The sequence below is a fragment of the Anabas testudineus genome, chromosome 3 (assembly GCF_900324465.2).
Source record: "Anabas testudineus chromosome 3, fAnaTes1.2, whole genome shotgun sequence".
Lineage (NCBI taxonomy): Eukaryota > Metazoa > Chordata > Actinopteri > Anabantiformes > Anabantidae > Anabas > Anabas testudineus.
The window spans coordinates 15426820-15443413 of record NC_046612.1 but is presented as its reverse complement, the minus strand read 5'-3'; the positions used below and the strand labels follow the sequence as shown (position 1 = coordinate 15443413).

Sequence of the window (16594 nt, the reverse complement as noted above, 5' to 3'; positions counted from 1 at the left end):
TGGACAAAGTAGCGAAAGAAATCGATTTTTTTAACTGTTTTATTTTGTCATGCTCCAAACTATTGGTCATACACTCGTATGTTTCAATCTCTAACACTACATTTACATCACAATCTGCCAATCTGTAGCTTGCCACATCACTTTAACATGTCCAGCATCCTGTCTTAGCTCCTACGACTAGTGTGCTGTCAATAAGATGTATGTAAAAAAAAAAAAATCTCAGTTCTCTGCATGCCACGACAAAACTCTTGTGCCCCTCTATTAGAGATACTGAGGGATAAAATCATGTTACTAGGGCAGCCACAAGCTGTCAGTCCCATGCTGTGCACTCAAGTGTTTGTGGCCACATGCGTCATTTTGGAGAGATAACATCCTTCTTCAGCCTCTGAAATCAATCTTCATTTACAGGTACACGCACTGCTGTGTTCTGTCATCAGTTCAACAGTAGTATTTGATATTTTCAAATAGTAAAAGAGAGAATAAATAGTGCGATTTCTGTGTAAAGCAACAATCTGGCTTCCTAAGAAGATTAAATGCTGTAGTAGTAAGTAACTACAGACAACAACAAAGGCTTTTTGAATTGCACTATTCTTGTCCAAAAAGGTACACACCTAACATATTATTGATAAACTGTATTTAAAAAAGCTGTGCATATGTGTATCCCTTACACTGGAAAACATTGAACTTGAAGATGTTTCACCTTAAACTTAAATTGTTCTTATATGCACTGGTTATACTATATACATATATTTTTTGCCAAGGGGTCAGTAAGGCTGCTAACACATAATGTCCAGCGGGACACATTTCAAGAATAAGCAGTCTCCCGGCCGAGGCTGCAGTGCTTAGAAGTAGTCCTAATCACCACCACACCTGCTACGGCTGTGCCAAGTTATAAATACAGGGGTCATAAGAGGATCCACCTGTTGGATAGTGGCTCACAAGATGGCAGAGGAGCCAAGACGAAGATTTACACTTAATACGCTGAGTGGCAGCAATAGCAGTGAAAGGAGGACCTGTCCTCTCCACGACATCTACATCAAACAAGCGCATGACTAGTGAGAGGATGAGAACGAAACCTGGAAAGGCTGTTTGTCGTTGTCTGAATATCTGGGATTATAATTAAGTATCATCACAAATGGATGCTCTATGGGAGAGAAGCTGATTTTCTACTTAACGGTAAACTGTAATTTCAATTGTCCTTGTGTAGAGAGAGTTGTAATTTAATCATAATTAGTGTTTTGTGTGCTGGAAGCTTGGAATTTGGCTAGTTAAAGCTAGACATTTGTAAAAATCTCATTACTATTATTTATTCAAAGTAAAGGTTTACCCATGTGCCTTTTTGGCATCTGGATGTGCAGGAAGTTTTAATTTTAAGATCCATGTCAATATAAATGAGAGAGAGTGGACAGATTTGTGTATCTCAGTGCTGTAAAAATAACACTGACAAAGTAAACAGCACATTTTTTTCCAGAAGAAGGATCCAGTTACTCTGGAGAATGCACAGATAACATATTTCTTCCTAACTATCTGGATGTGAGAGGATATGTCTCTTGTGATGTCACCCTAAAATGACCAAGCAGGCTGACTCAGGGTGGTGCAGGTAAACTCATGCGTCAGTCACTGTTGCATGAGTTTGCTACTAGAGGTATCAGCCCCTCCCTCCAGGATTTAAAAGTGTAATTCATCAGGTGACAGTTTATTTTGTCATCCTCTTCCTCTCTGTCCTTCTTCAGGTGACCAATTATTTGGTGACATAGTCTATGTTGGCAAAGATTCAAAGATGAATTAAGAGTTACAGTGCAAAGTAAAGAAAAATGATGCGTCTCCTGTCTTTCTCCACAGAACCTCTGCAGGATGTACTGTGGCTGCTACCTCACCAGTTTTGATATGACAGTCCAAGAAATCCTTTGATGTGACAGTTGTGACATGTTGGCATCTGTGATTTTGCTGCAGCTCTTCCAACCGTCTGACCCTGCTTCCCATTTTGAAAATGTTTTTTTTTTTTTTTTCAAGTAAACTAGACTGATTTTCCCAACACAACATGGAGCGCTCATGTTGAATCCGTCATACTTCATATGCATTCGAGCTATCAGAGTGGAAACATTTGAACGTGTCACTCAAATGTCCAACCAGTCAGGACAATTGTGTGTGGATTGATGCTTCTGTGTAGTGTGCGCGTGCGTGCAGTGCAGCCTTGGATCCATCGTGGAACCACAGTCCGCCCGGGCGCCCAGCCTTCGGGCCGGAGACGCTCCAGACCAGCAACTACTCTCTGGTGTTGCTGATTCAGCTCAGCCTGCTCTCCTTTGACCTGTTTGTCAACTCCTTCAGCGAGCTGCTAAGGGCTGAACCAGCTGTCCAGCTGGTGTTATTCATGTAAGTAGAGGTTCTTCACTGATTCAGCAGCTTAACAGGAGAAAACAATTCTGACCTAAATACTGTAGTATACTTTGGTTGCCTAAAGGTGTTTCCTCTTTACTTCTGCTCTTACATTTGTCTCCCCTTCTCTTGTCTTCTTATGTTTTGATTTGACAGTATCCAGGACATTTCCACCTTGTTTAACCTGGTCATCATTCTCCTGATGCTGTTTAACACCTACGTGTTCCAAGTCGGCCTGGTCGCCATATTGCTGCAGCGATTTAGAGCTCTGCTAATGCTCTCAGCTCTCTACCTGACCTTCAGTATCATACTCCATTCCTGGCTCATGGTACGCAGATTCACAAACAGCATACTGTAGTATAACCAAACCTTTTATGTGTGCTTGCATTGAAATTAACTTAGTGTATGCAATATTTATTTTAAAAAGGTTTATTAAAAAGTTAGAGGATTTAAAGTCCACTCTTGTTTCTTATGGAAATATCTGTATACCTTGTAAATGTCCCCATTATTTGCCCATAAGAAGTTTTTTTTTTTGTTTTCAGAATCTGCGTTGGCTAAATACCAACAGATATATTTGGACAGATGGTCTTCAGGTGCTGTTTGTCTTCCAAAGAACCGGTAAGACTCCCTCCTTTTTAATGCCAACTCAGTGTATTTATTTGAAATGTTTTTTTTATCAAACCAGTCTACAGGTCTACATGTTGAATTACTGCTGTCTGTAGATCAGTATGTCAAAAACATATTCACAAACTATCTTTAACGAAGTAATCATAATAATACTAATGATCAAAACTGTATTTTAGACTAAGATTAGAGTGTAATACATCCTCTCTACAGATCTCACATGTGCCATGTGATTTTCATACACGTATAAGCTCGTAAGAGGATCAAAGCATGTGTTGTCTACTTGTTGTTCTCAGTAGGTGATCCTTTATGAGAACGTACTGTATCCATGATAGCCTCTTTGTTTTTTCTGCTCCTTAGAGTTAAGACCCACCCAGACAGTTATTCAGGGTCTGATCCGGTGTTGCAACACTAATTTACAAAATCTTTTTTATTATGAGCCCACCTTAAGACACTGTAAACTCTGCTGGGCTGAGCAGTACATCATGTTAATCATCCCACATGTGGTTGTAAATGCTGGTGGGGCTTTCCCCATTCCTCTGTCTACTTTTTGTCCATGGCTAACATCTATGTACAATCATCAGATTAACTCAGATTAACCTTAAACATTTTGCAAAGTCCTACCATACAGTAGGAGGCACTGACATGGAAATGGCTAATTAATCATGCAAACTATAAAAGAGCATGTATTACCTAACTCAACTTTTTTTATGACAAGAGAGTGAATTCAGCTTGAATGCAAGTCCAGGAGAATATTTGGGGGATTTTCCCTTTACCTTTGTCAATTTTCAAGCTCTTTGGAATTTGGTCGTCTGACTCAGGGCACCTAGAAATTAAAAATAAATGGAAACAAGTGTATTCTCTGCGTGTTTTGGCTTTTTTAGTGTTACTGTAAAACCTTCCTAAATATGCTGCTGTTCACAGTTTCTGTATTGTACTACTACTTCTACAAGAGGACCTCTGAGTATCTGGGTGACCCCCGGCTCTATGAGGACTCACCGTGGCTGCGAGAAATGTTCGCTCGGGTCAGGCAGTGATCTCACTGCAACAGAGCACATGATGCCAGGGAGGTCAGAACTAATGTAAAATGGCACCTTGAATCTGCCAGTATGGAAAGCAAATGAACAATACACAATGAAGTCTGCATTTTTTAAATCATACATTGTCAAAAATTGACCATTACAAGTTACAGGACATTTATTTGAAATGAATTTCCTGTCACAAAACCAAAAGCATTTGAAAACGCCAATTTCCAAAACGTTAACTGCTGTAAGGAGCACATTCAGGCCTAAAATGCATTTCTTCTTACAAATGCATTAAGAATCTGTTTGAAGTGTTTGTTTGGAATTGTAGCCAAAAAAATACATTCCACATAACATTTCCTGATCAGGGGAGGATTGTGCCAAAGTCTGGGACAATGATTTCTTTTTTTATATATATTTTGTTTCCACTCACCACATGCTCTTTTCTCTTTTCTTCTATTAATTTTGTACATAAAAAACTATAATGCAGTTGTTTTGTATACATTGTTGTGGCTTTTAGTTTGTGTTTACTGTCAAAATTAAACAATATTTCACTTTATTATGGCTTTGTCATTTACTTATTTCTAATGTCTACTGTAGAATCTGACAAATCATGTGTATCAGGACCAGCTGTGTTTCATTTTGATCTTAGGCGTCAATAAATATACATGCATAAGATAAAATAAAATGTCTTTTGAATTTAGCAACTGTGTGTGTGTGTATGCATGTCATGGCCTTGGTGATATGATTTAAACTCGTACTTCAGAGCTTGTTCCAAAGAATGAAACCAGATGACTGAAGCGGAGTTGATCCTTCAGCTCATTTAACTCTTTCAGGAGTGATTCTTGCTGCAGGTTAAACTGAAGACCAAGAAAGGAGAAGTCATTTTCATCAGATGAGAGAGAAATTAAAACATGAAATCTGGCTTTAATACTGGGCTTGGCCTACAAGGACAAATTTAGTTAAATTTACACATTATGACAAAATTAGATAAATGATCTGATGTTTGAATGATAACACTAAAGAAACAAGGAAGTCTCTATTAGACCATTTCTCTTTAGTAAAAACACAAACTAACTAATATTCATATGTTTTCCCTTTCCCCTTGTTCCTTAAAACCTTGTCAATATAAATTTCACTGCATCATTCATGAGTGAAAAATGAATTAGTCACTTTTCAAAGGCCTACTTTAAAAACACTTTCAAAGATCAAAACACCAAGCCAACTCACCCTCATTGCATATTTATAATAGAGCTCAGCTTCCTCTTGTTTGCCAGCCTGTAAACAAAGGTTTCATCACATGGTTAGCCTCAAAAGAAAAAGCCAAACAGTGTTTAACCATGTCCTAGTTAGAGTTGGGGCTGCATTCCTAAACACAGGCGTGTCCTTTATTGGACCTGAGGGATAAGCTTAACTTGCCTTTACTCACTGAAGAGCACAACAAGGATAAGTGACTGGCCAGCAAATGATTGTGGGATACTATAGAATACCACGAACATTAATTTACAAGCCTTAGAAACAGGCTAGTTATGCTTATATGGTTAAAGAAAAGCTGGGGTAAATAAAGGGGAAGGTATCAGCTCATTGTGTCATATTCTATGATGATATATAGAGAGAAAAGCTGTCTATGTAGCGTGTGAGTCGTCATCACTTACCCTAAAGCAAATCAGACAAAGGTAAGCCCACACCTCTGCGTTCTGGTTGTCCAAATGATTGGCCTCAGTCAAAGCTTCCTCAGCTACGTACAGTTCATCCAGCTACAGACACATATACACATTCATAAACATAATAACCATAACATAAACTCCAAGAGTAACCCTGGTTTTGTTTAAGACTGCATCAGAACAGTAATTCATGCAGCACTCACCAAGGCGTTACTTCTAGTGTTGCCTGCATAAAACAACCCTGTAACACTTTCATATTCTACACATTTTCTTTCAATAACATTACCCTTTTGGGGCTTAATCAAGCTCAACAGTATATTTTCAAGTTTCCATCATTGTTCTGGAGGTGGAGGTTTTACCCGGTAACAAGCAATGCCCAGGCCAAGCCAGGTCAGGCAGGATGGAGACTGCTCACAAGCCTGCAGGTAGACAACTTTGGCTTGTTCAAACTGAAAGTTAAAAGCACAAAATTACACTGTATAAGTTAGTGGTTTCACACAAGATGTTTTACAATTACTAAGATGTGGTTTAATTTGAATGAAGAAAGTTGAAGAAAATCCACTGTTCCTCATGACCTTTTAGACATTTTTGCTATTTTAGAAAAGTGTTGTATGACTAGAATGCTTCATTATAGTGTTTCAGAGTATCTAGTTTTTCTGAGATATGGGCAGCTCTCACTGGTAAATTTCCTGAAAGCCTGGGAAGGTGCAGACTTTTTGAAAGTGCACCAACTATAATCTCCTTCGCTGACTCAACAGCAGATACAATATGCATAGATAAACTACCTGACTGTTTGGACAATAGTAAAGCTTGTCTCAATTTCTGACCTTCTCTCTCTGTTGATAGATGGAACCCAGGCGGAGGAGGACAAGGTGAGAGTCTGGTAGCTGCTGTGGGAGGTTCAGGCTCCGCTCATAGCTCTCCTGGGCATCAGCGAACTCCCCTTGCAAGTAGTGACAGTGACCATTCAGAGCCCACAAATCTGCATCCTGCCAAATGTTCAGAGGAGTTGCTATTTTTAAATAAATGTGTTTTTAATCAGGCTTACTGAATATGAATACTACATGAAAAATCTGTGGTGCCTGTCAGGGAGGAAGATTTAACATTTCAATGCAGTGGCAAGTTTTCCACACATAATGTAGTTAAAGATAAGTGGTGAATTGTCTGTTAGAGCAGTAACTATAACTTTATTGCTGAAACTAGGAAGAGTAATGGCCTCTATCTTCAGTAAAGCATGCAGCCAACAGTCAGTTGATTACCTGATCTCTGTAAAACAGTGCCTCTTTGAGGCTGGCAGCAGCACTGCTATAGTCAGCTTTGAGCAGTTGCAACTGGGCCTGATGAAAGAGGTAGGTAACACTGCGACCACCTTCTGAACACAGCAGCTCCTGGGCCAGAGCTTTTTCTGCCATCTGTCAACAAGAGAACAATGTTAGCTGATAACTATTTTAGTGTGATTTGAATCACTGATGGCAATATAGGCATAGAAAAAAATAATTGACAGACTTTCAAAATCTGTGACATCTGAAATTGGAAAATCAGTTGCTGAACACCAAACCAACTGTAAAAAAATCTATTTTGATAATGTTAATGTTTAATTGTATTTAGTCTTATAAGTTTGACTTACTAAAAAAACATTTGGATAAAATCAGAGTTTTCCACAGTAACTCCAGGTGCCAGAAAACCAATATTGGCTAAAAATGCCCTACAACACACACATGCATGCACAGAACAAAATACAGTACAGCAGTTGTAGTTGTAGAATATACAATTCATTTTGACCAGTGTGGGTGCATTTGCCTGGTCAGCTTGGCCATGTGTGTTTATACCTGCAGGGCATTGTTCTGTAGCAGGAAACTGACAGTCTCTGTGTAAATGGTGGAGGAGAAGTGTTTAGTTGGAGCTGATGTGGAGCTGACACTCTGTGCCAAAGGTTCTTTGTGCCTCTCTGAGTCCTGGTCAACAGGCTCTGGGTCTGCTAGGAAAAATACAGTAATATTGTCAGGTAACATCAGCTGCTCCAGGGACCCATAGTCAGTGTCTCACACACTGCAGTCTGGAGTGTGCCACAGACTGAAAAGACTAGACAAGCAGGTGGCTCTGGGCAACAGAATACATCTAAATCATGTATACAGTAATATGAACATGCTACAAACTGAAAACCGTGATGTGTTAATAGATGTCAGTGTGCCATCATTTACTCCATGTAATGTAAAATTAGTAAATAAGTAATGTTTCAGTATAGCAAATCTGGTAGAACAAAGAAGAACTGGGACCAGAATAAATGTGCGTTAGGCACAAACCAAATCCTCACTGATCCTTCCTCAGTCACCAGTGATACACCTAAGAGTCTCCCCTAGCACTTATGTTTTACTCTAGTTTGGGACCCCGAATGCCATCTCTGCTTGCTGCTTAGCTAGTCCTCATCAGTTGAAGAACCGTAGAGAGTCCACTGTCCTTCTGTCCTTTTTGATGCATGTCTTCCTGCTTTGCCTACCTTGATTAACAGTGGGAGACGGGCATGCTGGTTTGTCTGTCTCCTCATTGTCCTGCTGGTCTTTCTCATTCTTGTTGTTTTTCTCTCTGTCTTTTCTCTCCTCCTCCCTCTGGGTCTGCTTTTTTGCTTCGTCTGCCTTCAGCTGCTTTTTAGCTTCCAGAAAAGCTCTTTCAGCCAAGATGAATTCATCCTGGCTCTCATGGAGCAAACCTAGACAGCACACCCAGAAATGAATAATGGAACTAGATGTTTCAGCATGTATGTCTATATTTGTGCTGATTTCATTAGTTTTCATTAAGTATTTTGTTGAATATCTTTCTTTCCTATTAATTTAAAAAAACACCTACAACAGCAGTTAAAAGGAACACAAACTAATGAAGCTATCAGCTCTTACCTACCTAAGGCCATGAAACTGTCTTTATTATGAGAATGTAAAAAAGTTATGAAATGTAAAAAATTGTTCAAACAATTAAACCATAAAAAAACACATCAGATCAAAGTTTCTTGTGTAGCTCAAACTGACTGAGACTGAGTCCATTATATTGTAAATCACAAACTGTTTTCTATGGCAACCATATATTTGATAAAAGACTGCTGGTAGACAGTCAGATTCATAGGTTTAACAAGACTAAGTAGCAATGCAGACATCCATCTCACCCAGAAGTGTCCAGGCCACTACACTGGGTGGGTGTATATTGGTGGCCCGCTCCAGGAAGGTCTGGGCTTCCTCATAATGCTCAAACATTGCTGCCAAGACCCCACACATCATCAGACTATAAGATACAAGAGGATACAGACACATAAATGTGCAGTTGGAATCGACATCTTTTGTAAATTTCACCTGCTCACTTTTTGCCTGCATTATATGGCTGCCTGTATACTCTCTGGGCTACTGGTGTATTTAGCTCATTAATCTCTTTTAGCAGATATTTTCTGAAGCAATAATAGCTTTATTATTCCTAACCTTGGTTGGTGAGCCTGCTGGATGGACACTGCATCATGGAAACACTCTTTAGCCTTCATGTAGTCTCCGGTCAGCATGAAAAGGCTTCCCCACTCAAATTTGTGGGAAGGCTCATGGGGGTGCCTCACCACTAGCTGCAGAAAAACAAATACAAATTCAGTGGGCATTTAGGTTATTTTACCAGCCAGAGCAATTGTCTGCATAGTGATTATTATCAATCCCTGCTGCAACATAAATTGTGAAAATGAATCCACTGACATTTATGACTAACCATATTTTTGTCATGAACACAGTTATGACTACAAAAGGGTTTTCAGCAAGTTGTTTTCCTCATTTATTTAAAGGTATTTGGAAGCATAGAAAGCATATTATTGTACCTCTTGGTAGCACTGAGCAGCCTGCTGATAATCCCCAGTAAGCTGAGCTTCCCTGGCAAAATGTCTGAGCTGAGAAGAACTCAACTGGATCAAATCTGTGGAGTCATCATCAATGTCATCTGAATAAATCTAAGAAAGAAAGAATATAGTGAACATAGAGCAAGCATATACTCTATATACATATACAGTATATAGTATATACGTACACATGTATGTACATGTTACCTTGTTAAGAGCTACATGCATCTCATCCACCAGGTAGACATAGAGTTTACTGGTGAAAGCCTTTAGCTCTTGAGGGTCAGTGAATGGCTCTGTCTGCTGCATCTTGTCACGTACAATCCGCACCACTGCATGCTACACACCAGAAACACACATGCACTATGAACAAATAGTGACAGAGGAGTCATTGGTGCTGGAAAAATAACCTGATGAACAACATATTTGCTCCAAATACAGTAATAGTTTCAGAGTTCCCTGAAGTTGCATCAATCCACCAGAGATGTGTGTAGATGTTCTGACCTTCATTTGCTCCTTGAAGGCAAAGTATCGCCCAGAGACATTGAGTGTTCCAATCAGCTGAACTTTCATTTGTTCCTGGCTGCAATCTTCTGATGGCTTATATCCTGCGCCAAACAATTTCACATACTGGTCTGAAACATGAGACACCACGTTGCCTACCTGTCTGTGGAAGTCCAGCACAGCCTACAAGAGAATAAACCAGTGATGAGAATTCAGAAAGTAAGAAAATCTCCACTTGTATGGCCCATTTTTTGTGTATTTATTGGTGTTTTACTCTTTCTGCTCTGCTAGGACCGGCTGGAAGTGGAGGTCTAGGTGGGATCAATACCCTCACCCTACAAGAAATAGAGACAGATCTCAGCATATTCTCATTCCTTCATGTTCCACAGTCTTTCAGTCAGAAACCCACAGAGCATTGACCATATGTAATAACGTAGAACCTTTACAGAGTAAGTAAAAGTTTTTGTTAAAGACCAGTTGATTTTAGAAGTGAATATTAGCTCAGGTTAACAATCTCTCCACAGTGTAATGAGGATTTATCCAACACATTACCTTCTGGCCAGCTCAGCTGGAGATGTTTTGGGTACCAAAGGTTTATCCAAGGCTATCTCAATTATGATGTAAGTTCTGGCTTCCACATACATCTGTCATCAACAAGAATAAGTTTTTAATATGTGTAAGGATTATTGTTGCATAATAGAAAACATGTAAACTGGATATAGGTTTACAGTCTTTTACAATACTTAAGATGTACAGAAATAAAATATGACGTTTCTGCTCCTTTTAGTGTATATTTAATAAACTGTTGCTACAACCACCTTTTACAGTAAATGAGTGAACTAAATCTATATGGAGTCGTGTTGCTGTTTAGCGGCATTACATTTCCCTCTGTATTGACATGAAGCTCAGTTTCAGTAAAGCTGTCGGCCACATTGTCAGCTGCAGACATCCGATTCTGATTCCCAGGCTGCCGACATAATGAAAATAGATTATTATATTAGGGTCCAAACTTCACAGACACATGGAAATCCTGGTAAAACACTTGTAACTATACAACAACTTGTATACTTAAATCTCAAGTTAGGATCTAAGCTCCTGGAATGTATGTGTCATGTTAAAATGAATTCTGACACTCAGAACCTCTCTAACCTTTTTGCTGGGCTCTTTTAGATCCTTGCTGCTTGCATCCAAGTTCCTCCCTGGTTTTCCCTTGTAGGAGCCTGCAGCTGGGCTGGCACGAGCTTTGGCCTGGCTGACTGCAGTCTTGACATACTCCTTTAATACACTCACACTCCGCTTGGTCTTTAAATACACCATAAACAACAAAGTCACTTTAAGGGAGGGGAACATAGCGCCAGTGCTAGGATTATTTAGTTATAGTTAGATTTAGTGTAGTGTTTATTTATGATTCACATATGCTCTTTTTTCCAAAAAAGGTCACGATGTCAATTACATTTCTTGATAAAATATAAAACTAAAGTAACATGACAACGAAGGGTGACATTGCTGTGCAGCATGCATCTGAGGACCTACATCTTTCTTGAACACACAAAGATTAGACAAAAAAAAAAAAAGGAACTGATGCATACATCCAAAAAAAGCTTCTTTAAAAATAAGATCGAATTAGTCCGTGCATTCCCAGTTGACAGTATATACATAAAGATAAATAAGATAAACACCCCCCAAAAAAATGCAAAGGAGATGCTGTAGATGTGTGTATTTGTGAGACCTTGTTTAACAACTCCGTCTCAGAGAAAGGATGAATGCTGTATGCTCCACGGATGCGGCTGACTCCAGGATATAGCAGCCGTCCCATGTCCACAAATGCGACGCCATGGAAAGAGATCTCTGGGTTCTCTTCAGAGAGCTTTACACAGGCAGACACACACATGCACACGCAGTCTGTAAGTTAGTTAACATTTGTCATTAATCCATGCATCATGTTTTCAAACAACCAAACAGGAAATGATTGTGGATGTTGCCTCAGCCTAGCTGGGGGCTAGAAAATGAACAATGCAGAATTGATAGAATTCAGGGAGGACTTCAAAATACTTTTGAAACTATCTTTTGTCTCACCTGCTTGTTTTCTACTGCTTTTCCAAGCACATTCATCGACCTCATAATCTCCACTGGCCACAGTCTGCACTCAGTGATCTTCTGCCGTAGCCTGAAATTGCATTTAACATTTCTCTTTATGTAGTAATTTCCACATCTAATGCTGCATTTCACTCCTTCTTTGCTTGTTATATGTTTATTTTTCTCTTTTGTATTTTTCTAAAAGTCGATAATATTAAGACATTATTAATCAGTTTACTTCACCGTATTTTGACTTATTCTACACTTTACACTGGTTAACTTTACACATATCGCAGAGCTTTTGCATGACCTCTCCTTTCTTTCTCTTCCTTCAATAGGTAGTATCGTACAGTCAACTATTAACCTGAAATTACCGGACCGTAAAATTAGGTTATTTTTCTAGATACAGCACCATGATCACTGTATTTCCCTGTTGAAAAGTGATGGTCAACAGGTAGCATGATAGTCAAGTAGGAGAGTGAGTGAACTCTTTGTGTGGCTCACCTGGTATTTCCTCCTGCATCCAGGAAGCAGCACATCTCTGTGTCCCAGCTCACTCTATTCTTGTTGGTCTCTGACTCATTACGAAACGCCTGGTCCTGTAGGAACATTTAGACTTTCAGTCCCGTTGTCAATGCTTAGTTAATCTTCTACAGTATTAAATATGCTACTAATGATGATTTACCTTTCCTACTATTACCATTTCTACAGCTCTAAAACATCATTACTAATTGGTCATTTCTGTATGTTGAACTTAACCTAAGTATAGCTATATCTGTTATGTGAAAGGCCCTTATGTAACACACCTCATCTTCACATGTGGCTGTGACAGTAATCCGACATACTGTAAAATCAATCAACACATTATTCTCACTAACACAATCGCCAACAGGAGCAGGTGGTATTTGCACTTACCTCTAAGTTAGTCAGCTCGCCGTCTTCTTGTTCTATGGGCTCTGCCTCGAAATATGTTTCTGGCAGGAAGTGGTTCCCTGGGACCAGCAAGGCCTGATGAGGCCTCTTCTTTTGTCTGCCATATTCCTCCCTCTGGCCTCCTGACTTCATCTGCCCTTCACAGAACACCAGCATCTGATCTTTCTGGGAATGAGAGCAATAGTGCAGCAACAGTGTTAAAATCCTTCATCCTGCAAAAATCCTGATTAGGAACTGGGATACTCTTATTGTGGCAGCTACATTTAAATTTAACCCTACTTGATGAAAACATATATTTTTCTAAATTTTTTGTTGGATGGCTACGCTTTCAACAAACTTAACTAAAGAAATATATGATCCATGTATGATTTCTCATTAGAAAAAAAAAAACAAGAAGGTGCATGAAAAGCAGTGTTAACACTCACCTCTGCACTAAGTGGGACCTCCAGGGCAGCAGCATATGTGCAGGGAGGGCCAGACAGCTGCATCCATGAATCAGGGATGGAGTAAGCTGTCTCCACTGTTACCTTCATCAGGTTGGATGCTGAGACTTCAATCTCAGATAGCACTGGTTTTGACACACTGATACTCACTTCCAGAGTTGGCTGCAAAAGGCACATTTCATGTTTATTCATATATTATTCAAACATTTTAAAGACTGTAAAATGTACTAGAGGTTCTGAGGGTTTTCCCAAATACTGGTGAGAGCAAAGCATGATGAAATATTGTAACGTGGCTATGCCCCAAGATATTTTCTTGGTAACATTTTAAAGGTTTTAAATTTGCTCTAACTGAAACTGTCCTGGCTGTGATGATGGGGATTACCTCCTTCCTCCACTTTGAAATGAGTTGACTGGTCACCTGCTTCTGTTTAGCCCTAACTGCCGTCTCCACATTCATGCTGCTCTGTGATCATGAAACATTCACTGATAGAAGAATCTGGTGGAAACAGCTAACATCTATTTATACAGTTATCCAGAAACCATTCATAGATACAATAACCACATCAATGTCTGTCTATGGCTAATCCACTGAATTATATATGTATAATATATATAATATAATAATTGCAACCCAAAACTAAACTACATACAATTCCTCAGATAGTAGTTCCACGTTTTTAAATACTTATCTAGTGCTGATTTGTGGCACTTAAAGCCCTGTAGTTTTCTTTCAAACAAGTTAAATTTAAGTACACATTCAGTGGCTTTAACAAATGTGTTCCTCAAACATTAAGTTAGTTTTTTTGAACATTTAAAATCCAACAAGTATGTTTACTTGCCAGCAGTCACCTTTAATGGTACATGCTGTAGCTGCATAATTTGTAATGTCCTGTAGATCAGTGGATTACTGTGAAATCCCTGACAGAAATATACATATTGCATTACCTGCAAGTGCATGTGTGTCTCCTTGTGTGCATGCAATATAATATTGAAAAATAACCTACTAAAATAGAAGGAAAAAATAGTAGGAAACTACTATACTAACAATAATTTAATACTAAACTTAATTTGACAAATGTTATCAATTTAACTTTCTAAATAAGAAGCTATGAAAGCTGTCAATATACTAGTATGAGCATCACTCGCTGATGAGCAATTCAATACGTTTTTGATAACACAGATGGAGATGTACAGGAACACTGTACACATACTTTCATGCAATAATCCAAATCCCGACCCTAACAACAAGTGAGCATGATAGATAGGTAAATGTATTAATCAACCAACCTGGAAAGAGTCTTTGACTGGTAAGCTGTTTGCTGGCTTCAGTTGGACTGTGGATGAGAAGCTGCGCTGACCTGAAGACAGAAGAGAAAAACGTGCCCCGTCATGAAAGCTTTATAAAGTGCTGTTTTGGCCTCTACATAAAGCAAGTGACAGATAGATCGGTTTGTTTCATTACAATATAAAACATAGTTTGTAATGGGTACAACCGTACCTTTCAGCAGTGGCAGCAGATCAACCACAGCTTGGCCCAGAACAGCTGTCTTCGCCTCAATTTTCTTCTCTTCAGGCAGAAACTCTATCACTGTCACTGACCAGAACAAAAGCATACAAATTAAGTTTTACTGTGAGTACGGATATTCAGTGTTTTGAAGATTGATGTGAGCTGGAAGTGCTTTGTCATTGCAGGATATCAGCACAAATAGGTATTGGATGGGTTCACAAACCTACCAATTATGTTCATAATCATAAATATCACTATCCACTGACAATAGCACTGCAGTAAAAGTCAAATCACTAGCGCTTCCACTAGTTAGTGTGGTGAAGCTTGTGTAAAGTTAGGAGACACAGTTCAGCCTAATAAAATAATTATAACTGGTCCAAGTTTAAATTCAAAGTCTCCCGGCTGGAACATGTTACAGAAATACTAAAATAATATATATATATGCATAATTGATTCTATAGAATCAGCATACACTAAAGTCTAAATCTTCCATGTATCAGGCTTCTCTGACGGCTGTGATGGAATGACTTAAGGATGTACTGTACGTAATTTCCTGTCAGTCTATGTATTATGTGGTCATAACCTGTGTAGTATTCAAGAAGATGCTGGCAGGCAGCAGACAAAAACAAATGATTAGCAAGCTCAGTATCAGACACTACTTAGCCTAATTGTTAGTTATGTCAGATATCAGAAGACCAACATTCAAACTTAGCTTACATATAACTGGTTTGTGGGAAAAGTCACTGAGTGCCTGAATGTTGTTGGGACACTGGAAGGTGCAATCAAAGTCATAGTCCACACACTGATCCCCAGGGTTGAACAGTTTCTTGTCTGACTCTCCGAGCAGCGTTCCATCAACTGCAACCTGCAGAAAACTCTGGAAGCTGTCTGCCTTTTTTCCTTGCTGAAAAGTGAACAAACAGAATATATAACTTCAGGTGGACTCAGCTAGTCCTAAAACATTGTCAGGGGTTTACTGTATTTTACTCATACAGTCCCAGTCACTTGTCCAGTTCAGTGTTCTTAATCTCATTAAACATTGAATTAAAGTAGTGAAGCAAAAAAGAAAACACAAATTTAAATTCAAAAGCTGCTAATGTAGCAGCACAATGACCAGCAGTGACAAAGCTGTTAACGTTAACTACCCAACTTCTAGCTAACTCTTTAGCAGCTGGTGACTAGCTAACGCTACGTCATGCACGGTAAGTTCACCTAATTAAGCTAGTTAGCGTGTGTAGTTCACGAAAAAAAAACGAGTTTACCAGTTTATTTCCACGGATGACAGTTATTTTTATGGCGAGGTATGTTTCTTCGGTGTCTTCTGGTGCATCCATTGTGTAACGTTAGATAATCCACAGATCAAATTTAGCAGGTAGATGCTGTTTTAGACGAGTTGAGTTTGCATAGGCGGCGCCGTTTCCGTGGCAACGGTGCTCAACGTGGTGGGACGTTCACGACAATTTGAAAATAGGATGTCGGACAGTTCAGCAATATCTGTCAAAAACCTCTTTCACTGTGAACCTGTCATATACATTCTGACAGTTAATATCATGTTGTGTGTTAAAAAAAAGTCATATAAAGTTCTG

General features: G+C 39.1%; 2 protein-coding genes across 2 annotated transcripts; one reads left to right on the top strand and one right to left on the bottom strand.

Annotated features, from left to right (window-relative positions):
• Positions 1-942: 942 nt before the first annotated feature.
• LOC113174617 (transmembrane protein 138-like) lies at positions 943-4040 on the top strand. The gene is made up of 5 exons (XM_026378696.1): positions 943-1055; positions 2188-2376; positions 2536-2707; positions 2922-2997; positions 3928-4040. The coding sequence occupies exons 1-5, from the start codon at positions 943-945 to the stop codon at positions 4038-4040; spliced, it is 663 nt and encodes a 220-aa protein (XP_026234481.1).
• On the bottom strand, positions 3699-16424 carry cfap70 (cilia and flagella associated protein 70). The gene is made up of 28 exons (XM_026377610.1): positions 16271-16424; positions 15726-15912; positions 15000-15095; positions 14789-14859; positions 13484-13663; positions 13041-13223; positions 12630-12724; positions 12126-12216; positions 11779-11916; positions 11199-11351; positions 10930-11016; positions 10602-10693; positions 10324-10384; positions 10050-10232; positions 9753-9884; positions 9528-9656; positions 9151-9284; positions 8844-8959; positions 8187-8396; positions 7519-7667; positions 6949-7101; positions 6517-6678; positions 6049-6138; positions 5681-5782; positions 5256-5303; positions 4787-4885; positions 4003-4045; positions 3699-3829 (listed from the first exon to the last, which is right to left on the bottom strand). The coding sequence occupies exons 1-27, from the start codon at positions 16340-16342 to the stop codon at positions 4043-4045; spliced, it is 3216 nt and encodes a 1071-aa protein (XP_026233395.1). The 5' UTR covers positions 16343-16424; the 3' UTR covers positions 3699-3829; positions 4003-4042.
• Between the last annotated feature and the right edge of the window lie 170 nt (positions 16425-16594).

What these genes read in the sequence shown, in the direction of transcription:
- LOC113174617 (XM_026378696.1), top strand. Translation starts at nt 943, where the DNA reads ATGGCAGAGGAGCCAAGACGAAGATTTACACTTAATACGCTGAGTGGC. An exon ending in GTCCAGCTGGTGTTATTCAT is followed by an intron (nt 2,377 to 2,535) that starts GTAAGTAGAGGT and finishes TTGATTTGACAG; the next exon opens with TATCCAGGACATTTCCACCT. An exon ending in TACTCCATTCCTGGCTCATG is followed by an intron (nt 2,708 to 2,921) that starts GTACGCAGATTC and finishes TTTTGTTTTCAG; the next exon opens with AATCTGCGTTGGCTAAATAC.
- cfap70 (XM_026377610.1), bottom strand. Translation starts at nt 16,342, where the DNA reads ATGGATGCACCAGAAGACACCGAAGAAACATACCTCGCCATAAAAATA. An exon ending in GCGAGCTGACTAACTTAGAG is followed by an intron (nt 12,725 to 13,040) that starts GTAAGTGCAAAT and finishes ATGTTCCTACAG; the next exon opens with GACCAGGCGTTTCGTAATGA. An exon ending in TAAAAGAGCCCAGCAAAAAG is followed by an intron (nt 11,017 to 11,198) that starts GTTAGAGAGGTT and finishes TTATGTCGGCAG; the next exon opens with CCTGGGAATCAGAATCGGAT.